The following is a 24,130-nucleotide window of genomic DNA, read 5'->3' as shown; positions in this document are numbered from 1 at the left end:
TTGTGCTTTGTATTTACTTGGAAAATAGTACAGGCCTCATGTCAATATTTTCTGAAGTCTATATTTCACAAACTAATCGCGCATCTGCATGCATATTTAAATATGTATTAAACTAGTTCTAAATGTCTGTCATACTTGCTCCTAAATCATGGGCTGCTGATGTTTTTTAAGGAATATTCGTTTCTAATGTCCTTCAATAACCTCAGATATGCAGATGACACCACCCTTGTGGCAGAAAGCGAAGAGGAACTTAAAAGCCTCTTGATGAAAGTGAAAGAGGAGAGTGAAAAGGTTGGCTTGAAGCTCAACATTCAGAAAACCAAGATCATGGCATCTGGTCCCATCACTTCATGGGAAATAGATGGGGAAACAGTGGAAACAGTGTCAGACTTTATTTTTCTGGGCTCCAAAATCACTTCGGATGCTGATTGCAGCCATGAAATTAAAAGACGCTTACTCCTTGGAAGGAAAGTTATGACCAACCTAGATAGTATATTAAAAAGCAGAGACATTACTTTGCCAACCAAGGTCCATCTAGTCAAGGCTATGGTTTTCCCAGTGGTCATATATGAATGTGAGAGTTGGACTGTGAAGAAAGCTGATCACTGAAGAATTGATGCTTTTGAACTATGGTGCTGGAGAAGACTCTTCAGAGTCCCTTGGACTGCAAGGAGATCCAGCCAGTCCATTCTAAAGGAGATCAATTCTGGGTGTTCGTTGGAAGGACTGATGCTAAAGCTGAAACTCCAATTCTTTGGCCACCTCATGCGACGAGTTGACTCAGTGGAAAAGACTCTGATGCTGGGCTGGATTGGGGGTGGGAGGAGAAGGGGACGACAGAGAATGAGATGGCTAGATGGCATCACCGACTTGATGGACATGAGTTTGAGTGAACTCTGGGAGTTGGTGATGGACAGGGAGACCTGGCGTGCTGTGATTCATGGGGTCACAAAGAGTTAGACACAACTGAGCGACTGAACTGAACTGAACTGAATATCCTTCCAGTGGATATATCTTGATGTATCTTGAAGGCTGATTATTTAATGTATAGATGTATGACAATAGGTTTTTCTGTTTTGTTATAGTTGTTAGGTCAGAATTTTATTGCTCATGGCTAAATGCTTCGGAAAGACTTTTACTGTTAAAAGCAACTCTCTCTTCAGTGTAATCTCTGTGATAAAGAGGAAATGGAATGTGAGTCTCAAACAGTGATCTGTTATCAAGCCCAGGTCAATAAAGTGATGCTTCTGTTTGAGGTCTCTTCCACTGTTTGTGGTGGATGTTACAGTGCATATCTTGGGTTTTATGATATGAGTTTGCACTAATTATCAGCAGCGAGATTCTGGATAGAATGATAAAATCATTCTCTTTCTTTTATGAACTTACGGAATCTCATAAGTTGGTGTCATGATGGTTTGCCCTCCCCTGCGTTGGCTAAAACTTTGGTAAAATAGATTTGGTGGTCTTAAATTTTGGTAAGAGTTATTATGCTGGGGTATTTAGTTAGCTTCTGTTGCCACCATGCTTCATCAGTCACAAGAGGCTTCTGAAAGGAAGTTTGACAGATCATAATAAGACAAATAAGACATCTTAATAAACAGTGTTCACGCTTAGAAGATGGGTAGTCAACTGTGGTTGCTGATTCCCCTGGGACTAATTCTTTTTGTAGTTCAGCTCCTAATGTAATGGAAATCATGGAGTCATGCCACGCAAGTTTCCGTTTTGAGAATGTTCTGTGCTAATGCCATTTTTCAAAAAGGTGAAAATCAGTTCTTTTCTAGGTTACTTTTTTTTTTTTTTTTTTGAAAGAGCACTCATCATGTGTCAGGCACTGACTGAGTATTTTATGTACATTATCTCAATGTAACCTCACTATATTTTTAGAAACTGGGCCCTATTATTAATCTCATTTACAGACTGGGAAGCTGAAGTTCAGAAAAATCAATGACTTTGCCTTGGGTCACCTGTTAAGCAGCTTTCCTGAGTTTAAATACAAATCTTTCTGACTCCAAAACTCAAGTTCTTAACTGTATTAATGTAATATCTCCCACGTAAGTGTTTCGGAACTTTTTTTTTTCCCCCTAATGGCTGATCCAATCCCCAGTGAATTGTTTCGGTTAACCACCACTGTCACAAATCACTCCATCACTCCAAAATTTAGCGGCTTAAAAACAATAGCAAGCATTTATTTTGTTTATGAATCTGCAGTTTGGCTCAGTCTCAGTGGGGTGTCTTCACTAAGGGTAGGCTGGGTGGTTCAGGTGGAGTTAGAGGGTGGGCTGTTGATTGGGAGCCCAGCCGGGACTGTTGGATGGGAACTTCGGTTCCTCTCAGCTGGTCTATCCAGCTCCCTCCTAGCATGGCTGCTGTGTTTCAAAAGCCTGTTAGCAAGTATAAGAGGCCACATCACAAACTGCAAGAGTTCTTTTGACTGGGCTCAGTAACAGCAAAGCATCACTTTCTCTATATTCTCTTGGCCAAGCCAGTTATTGGTGGTGGTTTAGTCACTCAGTCATGTCTGACTCTTTGTGACCCCGTGGAGTGTAGCCCATCAGGCTCCTCTGTCCATGGGATTTCCCAGGCAGAATACTGGAGTGGGAAGTACTGGAGTGGGTTGCCATTTCCTTCTCCAGGGGACCTTCCTGACCCAGGGATCGAAGCTGGGTCCCCTGTATTGCAGGCAGATTCTTTACCAGCTGAGCCACCAGGGAAGCCCAAGCAAGTTAATAAGCAGATTCAAATTCAAGAGGAGTAGAGCTGGACACCGTGTTTTAATGGGCAGGATTAGTAGCGCTTTTCCATTCTCACAGTCTATTACTTTAGTTTCTGTAATATCCTCTTAACTATTGTTCCTCTTCCTGTAATCCAGCATGGCGTTTGTTCTCAACCCAGTAGACAGAGTGACCTACTTAAAATCCGTCTGTAAAACCTCTTGACCCTGCTCTGGTGAAAACCCTCTAATTGCTTCCCTTCATATTTGAAGTAATAAACAAAGTCCTCATGGGGACCTGCATCTCCCTGTGTTATCAAATCTTTATCCTCTCTGCTCTAATGTTTGACTGTCTCTGTTCCATGTTCTCATTGAAACACCAAGCATGTTCCTGCCTCAGGGCGTTTGTATTTGGTGTTGCATGCTATGTATGCCTAGAATGCTCTTTTGGGTTTTTTGTATCACTCCCATCTTCCTTTCCTCTAGACCTCTGTGCATTTTACCTTCTCGGTAAGGCATCTGCTGATCAGAGAAGATTGAATTCCACTTCACCATCCAGAATTTCCTTTCACTCTTATTCTACTTTTCCTTCCTTATACTGGGTGTCACATGACATATTTATTAACTTATTTATTCTGTTACCTCCACCCATTAGAATATAATCTCCACGAGAACAGAGATTTTGTTTTATTTTGTTGCTGGATCCCAGTAACTTGCACAATACAATACCTGGCATGTAGTAGGTGCTCAGTGAATATTTGTCAGATACACGGAGGAACTTGATTTCAACACAGATTTAAATTTTTCATGGCATTAATGTTTATGGAAAATTCTGAAAGACATGGGAATACCAGACCACCTGACCTGCCTCTTGAGAAACCTGTATGCAGGTCAGGAAGCAACAGTTAGAACTGGACATGGAACAACAGACTGGTTCCAAATTGGTAAAGGAGTATGTCAAGGCTGTGTATTGTCACCTTGCTTATTTAACTTAAATAAATTAGTTATTTATTTAACTAAACAAATTCAGTTATTTAACTAACTTATTTAACTTATATCATGCGAAAGCCAGGCTGGATGAAGTACAAGCTGGAATTAAGATTGCTGGGAGAAATATCGATAACCTCATATATGCAGATGATACTACCCTTATGGCAGAAAGCGAAGAGGAACTAAAGAACCTCCTGATGAAAGTGAAAGAGGAGAGTGAAAAAGTTGGCTTAAAACTCAACATTCCAAAAACAAAGGTCATGGCATCCAGTCCCATCACTTCATGGCAAATAGATGGGAAGCAATGGAAACAGTGAGAGACTTTATTTTTTTGGGTTCCAATCACAGCAGATGATAACTGCAGCCATGAAATTAAAAGACACTTACTCCTTGAAAGAAAACCTATGACCAACCTAGACAGCATACTAAAAAAGTAGAGAAATTACCGACAAGTTCCATCTAGTCAAAGCTTGTTTTTTCCAGTAGTCATGTATGGATGTGAGAGTTGAACCATAAACAAAGCTGAGGACCAAAGAATTGATGCTTCTCCAACATTGTGGTGTTGGAGAAGACTCTTGAGAGTCCCTTGGACTGCAAGGAAATTAAACCAGTGAATCCTAACGGTTGGAAGGACTGATGCTGAACCTGAAGCTCCAGTACTTTGGCCACCTGATGTGAAGAAGTGACTCATAGGAAAAGACCCTGATGTTAGGAAAGATTGAAGGCAGGAGGAGAAGGGGACGACAGAGGCTAAGATGATTGGATGGCATCACTGACTAGAGGGATATGAGTTTGAGCAAACTCTTGGAAATAGTGAAGGACAGGGAAGACTGGTATGCTGCTGTCCATGGGGTCCCAAAGAGTTGGACAGGACAGAGCGACTCAACTGAGCTGATTATTATTTTAACACCTGCTGTTACTAGTGCTGCTGCTTCTCTTCCTTTTCTTCTTGATCATGACTGCTACTGCTGTTAAACTTCTTTCATGACCCAGAGCCAGGAGCCCAGGATAAGAAATTGCTTTTGATTAATTTTGGAATGTTTAGAATTCCAACCACTATACTCCGTGGAAGGCAATGGCAAGCCACTCCAGTACTCTTGCCTGGAAAATCCCATGGATGGAGGAGCCTGGTAGGCTGCAGTCCGTGGGGTTGCTAAGGGTCGGACACGACTGAGCGACTTTACTTTCACTTTTCACTTTCACACATTGGAGAAGGAAATGGCAACCCACTCCAGTGTTCTTGCCTGGAGAATCCCAGGGACGGGGGAGCCTGGTGGGCTTCTGTCTATGGGGTCACACAGAGTCTGACACGACTGAAGTGACTTAGCAGTAGCAGCATACTCCGTGGAAAGACTTCTGAGTTGTGCATTAGGCAGTACTGCTTCCTTCAGTAAACTTTGTGATGTGTCCTCCCTCTCATTTTTAGAATTTGTGTAATTGAAGCATTACAGTGGCAGATGTGCTGGTGTGGTTGGAAAAACAAAAAAACAGTTCTTTCTCTTTGTCCAGTATTGGCCACGGTCATTATGCTGATTGTAATGGAGGCTGCAGTAGTTAGGGATGATTCTGATGACTAAGAATTTACCTCAAAATGCCAGGACTCAGTGGTGACTGGGGACTTAAGGACCTTGAATATTGATATATTGACGTGTTCCTTTCTTGGTGGTGGAAAGGCTTGTTTTCTTTATGCTTTTTCTGGGTTTGACATATTCTAGAGCATGTACTTTTTATCTCTGAAGAGATGAAAAATCTTATCTCTGAAGAGAGAAATAAGAGAGTAAAAGTTATTGATTTTTAAGCTAGCCACTTCTACCTCAATTTTGATCAGGCCCTATTTTGTGAATGTCCTATATCACATTTATTTTGTTGTAAATGTCATTCCCTGACCTTAGTTGTTGCTCGTTAAAGGTTTAGGAGAGCACTCTTCCCTTTTCAGTGTCTCGTTTCCTGTTTTACATATGTAAAACAAAAATCTTCTGTACAGATTGGTGAAAAGTCCTGAACTTTAAAAATGGATCGCTTTAGTCTTTATTACTCTTTTCAGATGTCACATGTATGGCATGTTGAGAGTAAAATAAGCTTTCTGGATTTCCCAGCTGGCTCAGTCAAAACAAACCTTTTTTTGGTTTGTTTTGTTGTGTGAAACCAAATCTGTGGAAGGCCATGGTGGTAGCTTTTGGATAAAACCCAGTTTTTATGCTTTTTGGATTTATTGAAGATGTTGACTCTTTGTTCCCTCTGGGCATAAATGTGGGTTTCCTAGAAAATGAAAGTGTAAGTGCTGGGTAAATAGGTTAAGAGGCAGGTGTGTGGTGAAAACTCCTTGAAACAGTTCCAGGATCATCTATCACGTCCTCAGGTCTTCACCTGCTGACAGGAAGCTAATGGCAGTGGTACCCATGCTGCCAGATCAAGGAAATAAAGATTGCCTCTCCCTTCTCCTTCCCCTTGATCAGCAGGTGCTGTCAATAGGGTGATGAATTAGATGAAACTCATGAGTGAGGACCAGGAAGTGTTGTGCAATAAGATATTTAATTACTAGGTGTGAAATAAACCAAAAACAAATGAAACCACTCGATTTTTTTCTAAAGATAGATTGTTCATATGTCAGAGCTAAGATGTCATTGCCTTTTAATGAATTGGTTTATAAAATTCTGTCTTTAATAGTCATTGATTTGATCCTTGACCTGATTTTATCTGGACACATATTAAATCTAGTTTGTGTTGAGGACTCGGGCATAATTTGCTTTCTTGGGTTAAGGAGAAGCCTGCAGACTAAAAATGATGTGGCTGTTTTTCAAGGCGGCTCTTTCACTCACCTGACATCTCTGAAATAAGGTTTCTTTGAAAAGGGCCAATTTCTATTAGAAAGCATAGAATAATTTAGAGTTTTATGTAGTAATTATTATAAGTAACTCATAATAACATTTCTACTTGATTTTACTTATTCAAAACTGGCCACTCACTTCCTAATAATACCTTTGCTGTCTCATATATTATTCTAATGAAATCATTCCTTTAAAAGTCAGTGTAGGTGATGTCACATGAACTCAGGCTTCTGTTCATCACTGTCTGCATTTTTCCAAGCAAGTGTTTGGAAGCATTAATAATTTCTGTTTAATTTCACCTCTGAAAGATACTTCATTTGGCTTACCAGGCAGAGTGAAAAATAATAATTTATATGAGTCATCTATCTAGGAAGTGTAGTTTATAACATAAAACGACCCAGAGCTGTGACAAGAGAAGTACTGCATAATGTGAGACCATAATTGCTCATTGAGAAATGAATTAAGCAAAAGAAGGGCAATAACAGTTCATCAGCTGGATTTACATCATTTTGCAGTTGTTCCCAGTCCATATTTTTTTGGAATGTGACTTAGAGTTGGAGAGGTAATTGGCAAGAATTAGATAAGGTAATGGATGGTCCCAGGGTGGGGGAAGTCAAGGCAGTAATTCAGTTTTCTAGGAATCTGCTGATGTCATCATTTATGGGGAAAAGCATAAATAGCTTATGAGCAATAGCAGAGTCCCAGGAGTGAATTCAGCTGCCTGGGATCCCATCCTTATGTGATGTTCACATGTTCATTCATATTTCTTGAACTTGGCTCATAAGACACTTTTTGAATGTTAGCGTTTTGAGTGCCAATATAGTCTTCTCAAGGTGAAGGGTGGTATTAAGGGAAATTTAAAAGGCAGAGAAGGACATGCTAAAAAAAGAAATACTCAGTTTTTATGCTTTTTGCTCAGTTTTAACACTTTTGAAACATAATCCTAGAAATTTTACTCTTCACATCATGTTTTCCTTTATTATAAAGGCCATACTCTTGTGTTTAAGTAAGGAAACACATATACAGTACTGTAACACGTATGTCTTTGGTATATGCTTAATGTTGTACCAAACTGCTTTATTCTTTTAGCATCTCATATTGTGTGTCACACACTATTTCCTTTTGTTTTCTTTGACGTAGCAGTTATACACTTGACAAGAGCCAAAGTAAAATTTACATGGTGATGACTGTTAGTCTGAATACTTGCAAAGGCTTTAAGAATTGTCATGCCTAGGTCGACTAAGAACCAGTATATGTATTAAATCAATGCAAACTCCTGTTTTCTTATGTCCATCTTGACTTGCTCTTGTAACTCTTGTCTCTTGGTGTTAGATATAAATTGTTTTCTCTCTTTTTATCGAGGTTTATGGTATTTCTTTAGTAAGTCCATACTTACCCATTTCATGGGAAGGAGTTAATTGTATGAAGAATAGCATGATAACATGAAATTATGGGACTTGAGGGCCTCACATTCAGACACACTGTATTCCAGCAAATAGGCATCTGTCTATCCTTATAGATACATGCTAGTGCTTAATAACAATGATCATTTAAAATTATGGTATTTACAGAACGAGTTGACTTTATGATTTCTTAGGAAAATACAGTCCACAAAGTTGTGGTTGGGAGTTGTGTGCTTTTGTGTGGGAGGTTTTGACAAATGATAATTAAAAATAGAAAATTTTGTGTAATGTGAAACTTGTGGGAAAAGAATGCCACTTTTGGGTAATTAAATTAGGCATTATGTACAGAAAACATGTGTTCCACAATAGCAGTGTAATGAGGGGGCACTAGTTACTTTCTTTACTTTTAAAGGGAAATGGTTGGAAAGAGAGAAGAGGGCGTTGTGGTGGTGATGGTGGTGATGCTTTTGTTGTTACAGTCAGAGTTCATTGAATGCAGAATATGACCAGACCTAGCAGGTTACATGTATTGTCTTAATCCTTACACAAGTTTATGAGGCAGGTATTATTATTCCCATTTTGGAGATGAGGAAACCATGGCCCAAAATGTTTAACTTGACTGTGGTTACACAGTTTGTCAATATCAGAGCTGGAATTTGAACTCACCAATTCTGATTTTAGATCTTGTAACACTTTCTGTTTCTATATGGCTGTTCTGGGAGAATTCCAGACCCCTGCAGTTTTTAGGAAGATATAACATAACATGGTCAATAATTTCTGATTTCTGATCTCATACTTACACTTGATTCATATATTGGAAGGACTAATGAAAGTAGGTTACTGTTGAAGAAGAAATTTATGCCATGCACATATTATTCACAGAAATGTTAACAGCTCCTCTACTGAATAGTCATATCCTTGGAGACAGAGACTACCTTCTATTTATCTCTGCATATCTGTAGTGTAGTATGATTTTTAACAGTGTTATTGATAGTGTATACTCTATAAAAGTCAGCATTTTTATTTTATTCCTAAAACTGTGAAACCAGCTATCTAATTTCAGGACATTCTTTTCACCCGTGAAAGAAACCATCTACTAATTGGCAGTCAATCTTGATTACTTTTTTTTTTTAAACTAAAGAAAGAAAGCTGCCAGAGATTAGCAGCATTTAGCATTGGCTTGCAGTCACCTAATTTGTGAAAACTTGACATTCTCCATTAATTGTAACTTTTCACCAAAATAACCGTTTTCTTTCACATGCTTTTGAAATTACCTGGTTGAAATCATTGGCATTAGTTCATTCCATTTTATACAAACAATTGCTGTCATTAATTCAGAGAAAGTAAAATGTATAAACTGTAGTAATACTGAAAGTCTATCTGATCTAATCCCTTCTTATCGTAGACATTCTTTAGTACTAAACTATGGCATTACTGATTTTCAGAATTCCTTTCTGAACAAAAAATGCCTCAAGATAATCCCCCCAAAGTTGATTTTTGATAAGCATGTATGGAGTGTTAGAAATTCTTTTCGTTCATTGCCTGAATGCTGAATGTTTGCAGTGAATCTGTGACAGCTTGAACATTTTTCCCTTTCCTGTTTTTAATGAATGCAGGATTTCCACGACTTTGTATTTGCCTCTCCCCCGTATCAAAGAGGAAGAATGGTTAATACGCACGTTCAAGTTATTGCTTGACTTTTCTATTCAGTGATTCTAGCCTGAATTACCTCATTATTCTGATTAAGAGGTAGTGAAACATATTTACTGATAGCTCAGGTTCTGGATTAAGGAAGTCATAGGGAGTGGGGCTGAGCACTCTTCCCCAGGCTTAACTCCATCAGCACCCCTTCATTTTGTTTGTTGAGGACAGAGATGAAGAGCTATGAAAACTAAGCTGTCCCCCTTCTCACACTAGTTTGTTCCTGTACCCCATGCTTTCTTCATATACATGGGCTTTCGCTGCCCTGTGGAAATAGTCTCAGGTTCAAATCCTGGCTCTGCCACTTACCAAATGTGTAATTTTTGGCAAGTCACCTCATCTCTGTGTGCCCATTTTGTCCCTGTGAAGTGGGGACAATAATAATAACTATAGGGTTGTTTTCGTTTGACTATTTAGTGAATTTAAAAGGACACAAGCAGGGGACTTGTTTTAAACATTTTGTTCTTTTCCTAATTATTAAAAATTGAGATACAGTTGATTTGCGATGTTTAGATATACAGCAAAGATATTTAGTTATACATATATGTATCTGTGAGTATGTGTATGTATGTATGTACTCTTTCTCAGATTCCTCTTCGTTATAGGTTATTGTACGACATTGAATATATTATAGTTCCCAGTGCTATACAGTGGGTCCTTGTTGTTTATCTGCTTTATATATAGTAATCTCAGATTCCTAATTTATCTCCCCCACCCCACTCCAATTCCCCTTTGGTAACCACAAGTTTGTTTTCTATGCCTCTGAATTAATTTCTGCTTTATAAGTAAATTTATTTGTATAATATTTTTAGATCCCACATGTGACAGATATCACGTGATATTTGTCTTTCTCTGTCTGATATACTCACTGGAGAATGTCTAGGTCCATTCTTGTTACTGCAAATGACATTACTTCATTCCTTTTCGTGGCTGAATAGTATTCCATTTTGTGTATATATACCACATTTTCTTTAGCCATTCATCTGTTGATGGACTGATTTTAAACATAAACACGTTCTCTTATGAGAAAAGGTCTATTGGTCTTCTTTCCTCAGTTCTCTGTTCCTGCCTCCTGTTCCCTGGCACCACTGGTAATACAAAAGCTTCAGTAAAAGCAAGTGCTTTTGATCCAGGAAGAAACACACACTAGCTGTTCAAGGGGCTCCACATTTGGGTGCCGAAAGCCATGATTAAGGCACCATAGAAAAGTCACTAGTGTTTTGAGTCTATTAGACATGCAAGGCTTTGTGGTCAGTATTAGTAGATACATTGTTTCTAGATCTCTGTTTGGGGAATAAGGGGACTTATACCCTTGTGGTTGGTCAGGCTCCCTAGAAAAGGACGTGTCAGTTCAGTTCAGTCGCTCAGTCGTGTCCGACTCTGCGACCCCATGAATCACAGCACGCCAGGCCTCCCTGTCCATCACCAACTCCCGGAGTTCACTCAAACTCATGTCCACAGAGTTGGTGATGCCATCCAGCCATCTCATTCTCGGTCGTCCCCGTCTCCTCCAGCCCCCAACCTTTCCCAGCATCAGAGTCTTTTCCAGTGAGTCAACTCATTGCATGAGGTGGCCAAAGTATTGCAGTTTCAGCTTTAGCATCAGTCCTTCCAATGAACACCCAGGATCGATCTCCTTTAGAATGGACTGGTTAGATCTCCTTGCAGTCCAAGGGACTCTCAAGAGTCTTCTCCAACACCACAGTTCAAAAGCATCAATTCTTTGGTGATCAGCTTTCTTCACAGTCCAACTCTCACAGCCATCGGCTGGATCATGGAGAAAGCAAGAGAGTTCCAGAAAACCATCTATTTCTGCTTCATTGACTATGCCAAAGCCTTTGACTGTGTGGATCACAATAAACTGTGGAACATTCTGAAAGAGATGGGCATACCAGACCACCTGACCTGTCTCTTGAGAAACCTGTATGCAGGTCAGGAAGCAACAGTCAGAACTGTACATGGAACAACAGACTGGTTCCAAATAGGAAAAGGAGTATGTCAAGGCTGTATATTGTCACCTTGTTTATTTAACTTATATGCAGAGTACATCATGAGGAACGCTGGGCTGGAAGAAGCACAAGCTGGAATCAAGATTGCCGGGAGAAAAGGACATGTACTCATAGAAAAATGTTTGTTATGGCACATGCTACAAGATTTGTATTTATGGGATGGTGACAAGAGGACATGAGCGTTCATGAATTGGAGCCAAAGAGTTAGGACTTATTGGAGCCAAAGAGTTAGGTAAAAACATAAAGATTGCTTAGTTGTAGGACATACCTTCCTTCCATTTTTATGTTGAAATGACATCGATGGGGTTGACATGGTAAATAGGCAGATGATCTCCTAGCCGGGGTAAAGAAGGTTGCATTAACTGAGGACCAGAAATGACACAGGTTTGACTGTGAGAATATCTAGCAGGAATACAAAATAATATGTAATGTGTTTAAATCATATGCAGAGAGGTTTTTCTCCTTGAACATATCTCCAAGAGTGTTGATGAAACTCACCTCTGAGTTTCCAAACTAGCCAAATCCAAGTCAGATGCACATCACCTACTTTTGTTTCGGGTAGTCTGTCCCCGCTGGACACCATGATGGGAGCAGCACACACCTTGTTTCCCTTTGTACTTGCACAAAGCCCAGAGGTGTAGGTATTTTTAGTCCTTAAAAATTGTTATTTTAAATATTAATGATTTTATCTTTTTCCACCCTCAATGTAGGTGAGGAAACAGACTTGGATGGAGCAAACTAAATTCTTTAGAGAGTAAGGTGATGGAGTAGGACTCTGAAACTACCGTTTGCCACCTTAAAAACTAGAGGCTCTAATGTCTGTCCTGGGTTTTCCTGGTTGGTAGAGAACTACTCCTCGTGGTTCCCAACATGACTTTAGTGATAAAGTGAGATGATTTTAAGCAGTGTTCTTGATGTTACTTGAAGATCTAATCTAATACTAAGCATATGACTCTCTCTGTAATTAAAAAAAAAAAAATGCTTGTAATTGTGTTAAGGAGAAAGTCTCAGTTTGGTGCTAATAAGTCGCTAATGTTTGTTAATCTCCCTTTGTAATAAGAGAATGTGGACTTCAGGCTCAGAGCCTCAGACTCTAGAGAAAAGGAACCAATTTTATTTTTGTTGTATTTAATTTTAGTTGTTGTTTATGACAGGCTGGAACTGATTGTTCATTGTAGGTAATGCTGAGTGTTTCCTTTTTGAAGTTTTATGACAGTAAAATCTGCTCTTCGTCATTTACTGTTCTGTAGGTTTTGAGAAGTACATTGTCCTTCACCTCCACCACAATCAGAATGCAGAACTGTACTGCCTCCTCAAACCCTCTCCACTCCTCCCATTCCCTGGTGCTGCCTCCTGTAGTCAACGTCAACCATACACCTGGCGACAACTGGTTTATTCTGCATCTCTTTTGTAGTTTTGCCTTTTATAGACTATCACTGAAATGGAGTATGCAGTATCTAGCCTTTTGAGTCTGGCCTTTTTTTTACACTTATTGAAATGTATTTGGCAGTAATCCATGTTGTGTACATTTAAACTTCTGTTGAGTTCATTGTAAGGACTTAACACTGTGTATCCAATTGTCAATTGAAGCACATTCCGGTTGTCCTATCTGTTTTGGGCTGATTATGTGTAGAGCTGCTGTAAACATTTGTATATACGTTTTTGTGTAAATGTGAGTTTTCATTTATTGAGGATAAACATTTAAGAGTGTGATTTTGGGGTCCTATGTAGATTTATGTTTAACTTTTTAACAAACTGCCAAACTCTTTTTCAAGTGGCTATACCATTTTTCATCTTTACCAACAATGTATAAAAAAGTTCCAGTTGCTCCATGTTTTCACTAGCATCTGGTACTGTAAGGTTTTTTTTTTTTTTTAGCCCATTCTAATAGATGACGGGTTGACTCACTGGAAAAGACTCTGATGCTGGGAAAGGTTGGGGGCGTGAGGAGAAGGGGACGACGGAGAATGAGATGGCTGGATGGCATCACCGACTCTGTGGACATGGGTTTGAGTGTACTCCGGGAGTTGGTGATGGACAGGGAGGCCTGGCGTGCTGTGATTCATGGGGTCGCGGAGAGTCGGACACGACTGAGCAACTGAACTGAACTGAATAGGTATATTTCCCATGAAGTCCAAAATCACTGTGGATGCTGATTGCAGCCATGAAATTAAAAGACGCTTGCTCCTTGGAAGAAAAGTTATGACCAACCTAGATAGTATATTAAAAAGCAGAGACATTAATTTGCCAACGAAGGTCCGTCTAGTCAAGGCTATGGTTTTCCCAGTGGTCAGGTATGGATGTGAGAGTTGGACTGTGAAGAAAGCTGATCGCCGAAGAATTGATGCTTTTGAACTGTGTTGCTGGAGAAGACTCTTGAGAGTCCCTTGGACTGCAAGGAGATCCAACCAGTCCATTCTAGAGGAGATCAGTCCTGGGTGTTCATTGGAAGGACTGATGCTAAAGCTGAAACTGCAATACTTTGGCCACCTCATGCGAAGAGTGGACTCACTGGAAAAGACTCTGGTGCTGGGAAGGATTGGGGGTGGGAGGAGAAGGGGACGACCGAGAATGAGATGGCTGGATGGCATCACTGACTCGATGGACATGAGTTTGAGTGAACTCCGGGAGTTGGTGATGGACAGGGAGGCCTGGCGTGCTGTGATTCACGGGGTCGCAAAGAGTCGGACACGACTGAGCAACTGAACTGAATAGGTATATAGTAGTTAAGCATTTCTTTTGGTCTCAGAATATGTCAAAAACCATGTGCGTGCATGCCAAGTCACTTCATTCGTTTTCAACTCTTAGTGACCCCAGGGACTGTAGCCTGCAAGGTTCCTCTGTCCATGGGATTCTCCAGGCAAGAATACTGGAGCCCTCCTTGAAGGGATCTTTCCGACATAGGGGTCTAACCTGTGGCTCCTGCATTGCAGGCAGATTTTTCCACTGAGCCACGGGGGAAGAATTGTGAGTGGCAGGTAACTGAGTGGATTTGGGGAAAAAGCATGTTCTACTCTGCTTTATCTCTGGCAACTAAAGAATAAAGACTATGAGGTTATCTTGGATATCTAATGAATTTCAAGCAACATAAACACTTGTTTCCTTAACCTGTAAGCAGATGGAGTGACTATGATTTTTGAAACTCTCGTTACATTTGGATAAGCAAAACCCAGATGAAGTTAACATCAAATGATCCCATTGAGCATTAACAATTTACTCTTAGGAATGATCCCTCTACTAGCAGCCTGGCCTTGAGGCCAGTTGGAGTGATGACTTGCCTTGAAACTTAATGGTATTGGGAACACTTAGCAGTAGGAAATAGCATATTAGTGTTTCACTTCTAAAATTTTTTTCCTGCTTGAACTGGATATTTCAAGAGAAATTCTAGAAAGAAGGAGAGAATGCAGATGAGCTCCAAACCTGGTTTTGTTTCTGTAGCCATTTGCTGTTGTTCAGTCGCTCAGTTGTGTGAGATTCTGCGATACCATGGACTGCAGCACACCAGGCTTCCCTGTCCTCCACTGTCTGTCAGTTTGCTTAAACGCGTATCCATTGATTCGGTGATGCTGTCCAACCATCTCATTCTCTGTAGCCATAGTTTGTGGAGTTTGATGATAAGGAAGGTAGTTTTTTGATTTCCTCATCAAGATTCCCTCATGCCAGGTACACCGAAAGTTTATGAACATACAATGTGCCCAAGAAGCAAGCAGCCACTCAAGCTTTGGAGGCAAACTTTTGGGGGTACTGCTAATTCATACTGAGACAGTCAGCAGGGCATAGCTCAAATTCATTTATCTGGTGCATAAAAGGCTGATAGTATTCACTTCTCTGGTGCAAATCTTGTTAAATTTTAACACTTAAAAAAGACTCTGTGTAAGTGATGAATTGTTTGAGATTTAAAAACCAAAATCAGGCAGAAAAATATTGCCACCTTCTCCTAACTTTAGGTCACAAAGTGTCAGACATGACTGAGCGACTGAACAACCACAACCTATTCATAGCTAAAGGCAAGTATTGAGGTCCTTGTTGCTAGCTTTCTATGAAGTGGGAAACCTTGGAATGTATTGTGTGTTGATTCAGTTGGAGCCTCTATTCTTTGTCATATTCTTGCAAGGATTAAGCTAATATTGAAGTTGTTTGAGTAGGATGCCTAAGAATCAGGACTTTCAGGATTATTTTATCATTTTAATTATTTTATTCGATTTATAAAATACCAAAACAACTAACTACAAGTACAGCGGTACAATTCAGAGGAATGTAAAGAAACAATTTTTTTTTCTCCTCCCATTTCTGCACCCACCCTCTTCTGGTTACCACTGTTAAGGATTTATTCCATCCATTTAACTATTTATTAACTCAGAAAACATGTAGCACCCATAGGGCTTTCTTTTCTCTTTTTCAATAAAATGCAGTGATTATTTTTGTACTTTATGTTACTTAACTGTGTATTATGGATATTCTTTCTCATAACTGCTTGGGCATCTAAGTAGTACTTCTTTACAGAGCAAAAAAAAAAAAAATTCCTAAGGCAAATCTACCGTATTTCATTTACTCGTTCCTATATTCACAGGAACTCACTTTTTGTGTGTGTGTATTTTGGAGGACTGTTTTTGTTTTGATCTTGTTGCCTTTGGTTTTTGTTTTGGCTGCCAAAAGTGATGGCACAAATATCTAAGAAGACTTTTTTCCCAAGATACCATTTCCAAAAGAAACCAAACAGAATTTTTAGTACAAAACGTAAAGCTTGACTGTCATTTTTCAAAGCGGATAAGAGGTTTTTAAAGGATGAGTTTCCTGTTTGAGTACAAGATTCTGCAGTTTGATTGTTGTTGTTAAGTCAGTAAGTCATGTTGACTCTTTGTGACCCTGTGGACTGTAGTTTGCCAGGCTTCTGTGTCCATGGCATTTCACAGACAAGAATACTGGAGTGGGTTGCCATTTCCTTCTCAAGCAATTTGATAGGTTTCTTATTTTTATTTCAAAAGCTGAAAGTGCTTTGGGGGCACAGTATTGAACATAGTACTGGAAATGCCCTCCTGGTTTAGAAATGTGCTTCTTTAAATCTAAAGTAATTAACATTGGATAAAATTTCAATTCAGTTCCTCTGTCATGTTAGCCACATATCAATAGCTACATGTGTATATATGTTGTACTTTAATGCTGTGCACCTGAAATGTATTTAATAAAAATAATAATAACCAGATGTGGCTCGTGGCTACCATCTTAGACTCACATCTATGAAACATTTCCCATATGGCAGAAAGTTCTTTTGGACAACAATGATTTCAAATGACTAAAGTCAGATTGCCTACTTTCAAATCATAGCTCTGCCCAGCTGAGTTGTATGTGACCTTGGGAAGGTTACTTTGCTTCTCTGGGTATCAGCTTTCTCATCAATAAAGTGAGTATAATAGCTATCCTTCTGTGTTTCTGAGAAAGATTAGCTATAGCACTATTGATTAATTGTTGAACACTTTACCTAAGATATAGGTAAGCATCAAATAAGTGGAAGCTATTCTTTTTTTCCTAATGTTTGATTATCTCTTTTTTCTTTTGGAAGGCCAGGAGGTGAGCTCTGTGTTTGTTGAAACATAGTAGCTGCAAGATATTGTTGCCCTGATTTCTAGCTGGACCAACAAAAGACAGTATAGTAAGCTGTAAGCAACCTCCATTTGTCAGCCTGGTGATTTTTTTTTTTTTAATACACTGTCCCTGAGAAACATAGTAGAATTTGTTTTACTTCTCTTCTGCCAGGAAGCAGCCCTTCTGGCTTTGTTAGAAGTGTGGTTTGTAATAATTGTACCCACCCCAGATGGCCCCTGAAAAACCTTTGAAATGCCATCTGCCAGGCGTGTGTCCAGCAGGCAGCCTGTCATTCTGCTAGAAGAAAAGAGAGGGCGGGGTCCCCTCCCAGGCCCTTTCTCCCTAGCATCTCTGAATGGGAGCCTGGTCATGTGGACCAGGCCCAGGGCTGGTTGCTCAGAGGATAACTCCAGTAAGCTCCTGCTGGCCTGCAGAGAGGAAAGGTTTTGTCTGGGTAGTAAACCCTGAAGGTTTTGTGGGTGGAGATGAATCCTCCCCACCCCCTTCCCCCACTGCTTAAAGGCCATTCTAAGCGTATTTATTTCCAAGGGAAAATGGTGTCTGCTTGTTTTCATTTTTCCTCTAAAATGTACCATTTTTCTCCAAGTTGTTGATTATTTTCAATCCTTTCAGGAAATTAAGTCTCAGAGGTTAGTGTTGTCTTAACAGTTACTCTGACAAATTGGTTCAGAAAACACGACTAGAAGAAATGTCAACGATAAGGTGATTACAGGAGGGGGAGAAAAACCAAAATATTGTCTGGTGTGGAAGACTTAAAAAAACAACAACAAATCTTCTGTTTGGTCTTACTTATTTATCCGCATTTGGGGGCCCTGGGGATGGAGGGATGGATTTAGTTAATAGAATTTTGGTGTGGTGACTTGAATGTGAAAGTTGCCGTATAGAACATATTTAGTACAGATTCTTTCACAGCAAGTTTCAAAGAGATTCTGTTCTTGCCCTCCACTGGAATTTCCCAGTGTGATGTAGACTGTTTGTGTTTTCCAAATAGCTGGCTAAACAGCTTTTGCACTTGGCTCTGAGACATCACACCCTCCTCCTCTGCTCCTGCTTTGTTGACAGCTGCCTCTTCATCTCCTCTGAGGATCTTTTCCTCTTCTCAGTTTCCAAAAATTGTAAAGTTTTTGTGTTTAAGGCAGACTTCTTGACTGCTTTTTCTATACTGTCTCTCCCCCTAGATTCTTTCTTTCTTTCTCTTGCCTTCAAATGCCAGTGGCTTAGTGATAACTCTCAAATTTAGGGCCCAACCACCCATCTGATTTTTAGATTTACATATTCAGCTGTCCAGAGCTCTCTACATCTAGGTGTCTGATTGGCATCTCAAGCTTTCACATATTCAGAAGTGAACTCTTCCTTTTTTTCCCCTTCTACACCATTTCCCCATCTTCTTGATGTCTGTAAGTAGACATCCCGTTTGCCCAGGTCATATTCTTCTGTTTTTCTTACATACTCCATCAGCGGTTTCTGTCTTTAAAATCTAAACCTAGCATGGCCTGATGAGTTGATGTACTTTGAACACATCTATCCTATGTACTCTCTTGCAGCTGTTTAAAGCGTTCACAATTCATAACAGAAATCTCATTGCTTTTTATCACCTCTGTCCTATTGTTCTTGTCTATGCCCTGATTTTTTTCTCAACTGGACCCTGAAAAGAGTGAAAGTGTTAGTCTCTCAGTCATGTCTGGCTCTTTGCATCCCCATGGACTGTAGCTCGCCAAGCTTCTCATTCATGGAGTTTTCTAGGCAAGAATACTGGAGTGTATTGCCGTTCCCTTCTTCAGGGTATCTTTCCCAACCAGGGATCAAAGCAGGGTCTTCTGCATTGCATGCAGATTCTTTGCCATCTGAGCCACCGGGGAAGCTCAATTATGTATATAATTTGAACTATAATACCAACTCATTTCATTCTCATAATAACATAAACTGTGTATCTGGTAGCAGGTACTGAGTTAGGCCTTTTAAAAGCCTTGTCTTATTCAATGCACACAACAAACGTATAGGTAGTTTATTATCCTTATTTCACAGGTTAGGAACTGAGAAACAACAGAAGCTCAGGAACCAGACAGACCATGAATTCATTATTCCCTTCTGTGTGTACCTGCTCAGCAGCAGTATATGGTACTCTTTATGCTTCTGGAGTACCCACTGTATGCCTGACACCCGAGATGTAAATTTAAACATTGTAAAGTACCTCAAGGGTGTCATAGTCTGCCAGGGAAGCAAGAAACGGGAACAACTTAGGAAACAGGTTAAGAATAGACTTATGGACACTACACAAGCAGGCTTCTATACCAGAAAGTCCTGGTGTGCTGAGCATGACAAGCAAACATTTGTAACATAACTGGTACTATGGATAATTTGCAGCTCTTTTTAACACTCAGATTTCAGATTTAGAAAAATTGGACTTGTTTAAAAATGTGTTTTGCTTAAGTAAAATATGTAAGAAGTGTTGAGTTTTTGACCTAAAATAATTCTGGATATCCACTGTAGACTCATGGAAATTCACATGGGCAGGCAATCAGAGATTGTTCTGTCGTGAACACTGGAGACAACATACAGTTGGTTATTTAATTGCTTTTTAGGGAGAATTAGAAATAGGACTAGGGGAAAAAATTCCTGCTTATTATATTAAAAAAAAAATGACTTAAAAGCACTATGGGTAATTGTGCCTTGCAGAATGAGCCCATGTTGGTTTGTATGCCCTACCTAACTTGAATGTTGGAACAGAAATCATAAATTTTGCTTTTATTTTTTTTAATCTCCCCTACCATTTAATATAGATTCGTAGTATGTACTGCAAAATTGCTTATGGTTTATTTTTTTTTTTAGGTTGAGTGTAAATCACACTCCTTCCACACTTTTGATTGAGGTTGACTGAGCTAAAATGATAGGTCTTTCGCCCAGCACCTCAGCTGGGTGACTTAAATATTCTAGAAGTTCTGTGTTATTTCATAAGAAGAATTGTTATATTTATGAGTCTTTGAATGAATGATGAGATTAATTCAGGGGGAGAATTTTCTATCAAATGCAGTGTCCTTTTTCTCCTGTCAGAAATTACGGGTGGCCTCTTTTTGCCAAACATATTAATTACATGGAGACAGAGCGATATTTTGATCCCTGGGAGGTATCCAGCCACAGATCTTGGGCAATTGAATTTCTCTAGTGATGTGTTTATGCAGCGGGTGTCATTTTCTTCAAAGGGCTTATTACATTGGAAGTTGCCGGATATATTGAGGAACACAAGAATTTCGAGGCCTGTGGTAAAAATATAAACCCCTTAGGCTCTGAGCTTAAGGTGGATAATGTTTTTAGAATTTACTGGAGCCCTGAAAGCTGCTGATTGTGAAGGTTGTCTGTATAAAATACAGTTCACTGTTTTCATTCAGTGCATTCATCATTTTTTTAAGTGATAAAAATCTCTCTGGGTTGCCTTGCTGTGTTTGGTTTTCTCTTTCTGGTATTTGAGGGGCCCAGGCACGAGAGGATGGAAGTCAGGATGCTTTTCTGCTAGAAAGACGTTACCTTTGCCAGGTCGCTGTCTTAGTAGGTGGGTCTGTCAGCTTAGGTACTTACTGAACTGGTTATTTTAATTACACCTGGATGGGGCGCTTCCTCTTTCAGCGGACTGATGTTTTCTTGCGCCTTTTGTCTTGTCTGCTACAGGCACAACCCGGTCTCCCAGAGAAGGAGAGGTACCTGGCGTGGACTATAACTTTCTGACTGTGAAGGAGTTCTTGGACCTCGAGCAGAGCGGGACTCTTCTAGAAGTCGGCACCTATGAAGGTGAGCTGATCTGTGTGGCAGCAGTGAGCGTGCCTCTCTGCTGGGCACCACAGAGGATCCTGAGCCATTGAGGCAGAGATGTTCTGTGGACTGGTGAAGTCTAAACATCTGTAGGAGATGGCAGTTCACCTTAATGGGATTAATAATAATAAAATATATGGAATAAGGCTTTATGGAGCTCTTTAAAAATAATTTGGATTTTTTTTTTTTTCCCTCCAGGATTTTTTTCCTTTAATTTGTTGATTTAAATGCAGGCACGGGTGAGTGTGGGCGTGTGTGTGTGTGTGTGTGTGTTTAATATGGGTATGTATGGTATTAGAAAGAAGAGGAAGAAGACTCATAGCATAAAATGTGACCTTATAGGTGGTGGTGTTCTAGTGTCAAAAGGACTGGAATGTCATTTGTACCACCAATTGATGTTTAATATATTTTTGAGTAGGTGATACATTTTCATGAAATATTTCAAAGCAGAATATTTCAGAAGTATTCAGAAGTAAGCTCTTTCCTAGATCTATCTTCCACCTGCCTAATTTCCATTTCTCTTTTCCCCAGATATTAAAACCAGTGTTATTCATTTCTCATTACTCTTCTGAAGTTTTTTTTTTTACTGTAAATGCAAACAGATATATGCAAGTGTACACATACATGTATTTTTTTCATACGTATGTTCTCACATCTTCCCTGTTTTATATAGAAGGTGTATACTATATGCTATTTGGCATCTTGCTCTTTTATATCATGAAAGTATGTCTTCTGAGTCTTTGAGGTTCGATACTAGAGTGCTTTTTTAAGTGACTAAGTAATCTCCTGAATATGTGGACCATAATTTATTTAACTAGGTCTTTTTGAATAAACATTTTTTAATATTTCAACACATGACTGTGTTGAATAACATGAGTATAAATCATTTCACATAGGTGAAAGTAAATCTGTACGATGAGATCAAAGCTTAATGTGGGGAGAAAATTAAACTTACATCTTCTGAAGATAGAATTATAGCTTGATTGCTTTGTTGAGTGTCATTATTTGAGACAGAAGGACATACTGATACTGTTAATAACTGGAACAAGCTCTTAAGTTTTGTGTACTTTTTAGAAACTCTCAAAATCTGGATTTATGGGACGAACACAGTGCCGTTTTCCAGATGAGACTTAAAAACAAAGGATGAATACAAAATAGACTTATTTTATTAGGGGCATTATAACTTTGATGTGATAATTGCCCCTGTTTCAGGGGCATTTTTTGCAGTGGGTACAGGGAAGAACATTAACTTTGTGTCTACTCTTCATGTCCAAATTTTGAATGTACATTTAACATTAGGTAGATATTAATGAGATTCCTGATTGTGAATACAGGAAGATTTGTTTTGAGTATTGGTGGTTATCCATTGTTGTGAAAGTCACTCAATCATGTCCAATTCTTTGCAACTCCATGGACTGTAGCCTGCCAGGCTCATCTGTCCATGGAATTCTCCAGGTCAGAATACTGGAATGGGCAGCCATTCCCTTCTCCAGGGGGTCTTCCCAACCCAGGGATCGAACCCAGGTCTCCCGCACTGCAGGCAGATTCTTTATTGTCTGAGCCAATATTGCTGGTTATCCATTGTTGTAGTTTCCTTGAAGTATTGGGATTTGACTGGGGATTGGTGGGCTGGGAGATCTGAGGGTGCCCCAAGGAAGAAGACTGGTACATATATACAAGGGAATATTACTTAGCAATAAAAAGAAATGCATTTGAGTCAGTTCTAATGAAATGGATGAAGAGTGAAGTAATGAGATGGATGAAGAGTGAAGTAAGTCAGAAAGAGTGAGACAAATATCGTATATTAATACATATATATGGAATCTAGAAAGATGATACCCCTGATCCTATTTGCAGGGCAGAAAGGAGTCGCAGACATAAAGAACAGGCTTTTGGACAAAGTGAGGGAAGGAGAGGGTGGGATGATTTGAGAAAGTAGCACTGAAACATATACATTATCATGTGGAAAATAGATAGCCAGTGGTATAACGCAGGGAACCCAAATCTGGTGCTCTGTGACAACCTAGAGGGGTGGGATGGGAAGGAGGTTTAAGAGGGAGGGGACCTATGTATACCTATGACTGATTCATGTTGATGTATGGCAGAAGCCATCACAATATTGTAAAGTATTTGTCCTCCAATAAAAAAGAATTGACCTAGTTGTGAGGTTAGAAAAGGGATGGGGGCTCAGTGGATATACCAAGAGTTTCTTCAGTGTGTTGTCTTGTAAATGTGAATTTGGTTAAAAATTCACGTGGCTGAGAAGAGAGCAAGTGTCGATCCTCTTTCCTGTAAGAAAGTGAGTTGTCCTGTCTGAAATCACTTATTATGACCATCAGAGGAGCTTTAATCTGGGATATAAAAAATATTCATTTGCATGTTTGGAGAGGTTAAGGGTGGGAGTGGCTGTGCAAAGCCAAAGAGTACTTTGTTGAAAAGGAAAAGCATGTATTTAGGCAATAGCATATCTGGGACAAAAAAGAAAATCAATTCATTTTATTGAGGTGTTTATGTTACAAGTGGCACATAGGTGGAGTCAGTTTTTTCCCCATTAATTTTATCGCTTTGACAGAGGTAGCTATTATCCCCAGCTTTTTAGATGGGGATGCTTAGACCAGGTAGCACTTAGGGACTTTCTTAAGGTTGTGCAGCTGGTTCCAGAAGGCGAGAGCCAGGAAACAGACCCAGCTGTTGGATTTTTAGATCCCATGATCTTTCCTGGAAATGCCAAGATGATGATATTGATGTAACTAAAAAGTTGTGATACTAGACCATTAGTACTTTCACCCAACTTCTTGCTGGGTAACAACAGGAAAAAGTTTCTCAGAAAATGTCTAGTCATCCATCTTTCTGTGAATGTCACTCAGTTATTTTAGAGTTGAAATTCTCATGCTGCATATGGGTCCAGTGTTTTTTAGCCATTTACCTGTGTTCTTCAGCCTTTTGACCTTTTGGCTGTATGATTTCCCTGCTGTATGAGATGGCTCATAATTTTTTGGTAGCAATTGGAATGTATTGTATTTATTGACTTTCATAAGGTGAAAGCAAAACGGAATTTTTATGATATGCCAGATAGTGTTA

General features: G+C 39.5%; 1 protein-coding gene across 14 annotated transcripts in view; it reads left to right on the top strand.

Moving 5' to 3' along the window:
* Positions 1-24,130, top strand: part of MAGI1 (membrane associated guanylate kinase, WW and PDZ domain containing 1) — a 663,463-nt gene that overhangs the window by 507,895 nt on the left and 131,438 nt on the right. For all 14 annotated transcript variants that reach the window (XM_055414277.2, XM_055414266.2, XM_055414267.2 and 11 more), the window contains exon 3: positions 20,909-21,028. In XM_055414277.2, coding sequence (XP_055270252.2) covers positions 20,909-21,028 — 120 coding nt within the window. The remainder of the gene's footprint in view (positions 1-20,908; positions 21,029-24,130) is intronic.

Source organism: Moschus berezovskii, chromosome 24 (genome assembly GCF_049115385.1).
Source record: "Moschus berezovskii isolate FMDL1 chromosome 24, NW_MosBer_1.0, whole genome shotgun sequence".
NCBI lineage: Eukaryota > Metazoa > Chordata > Mammalia > Artiodactyla > Moschidae > Moschus > Moschus berezovskii.
This window is presented reverse-complemented; position numbering and strand designations above follow the sequence as displayed.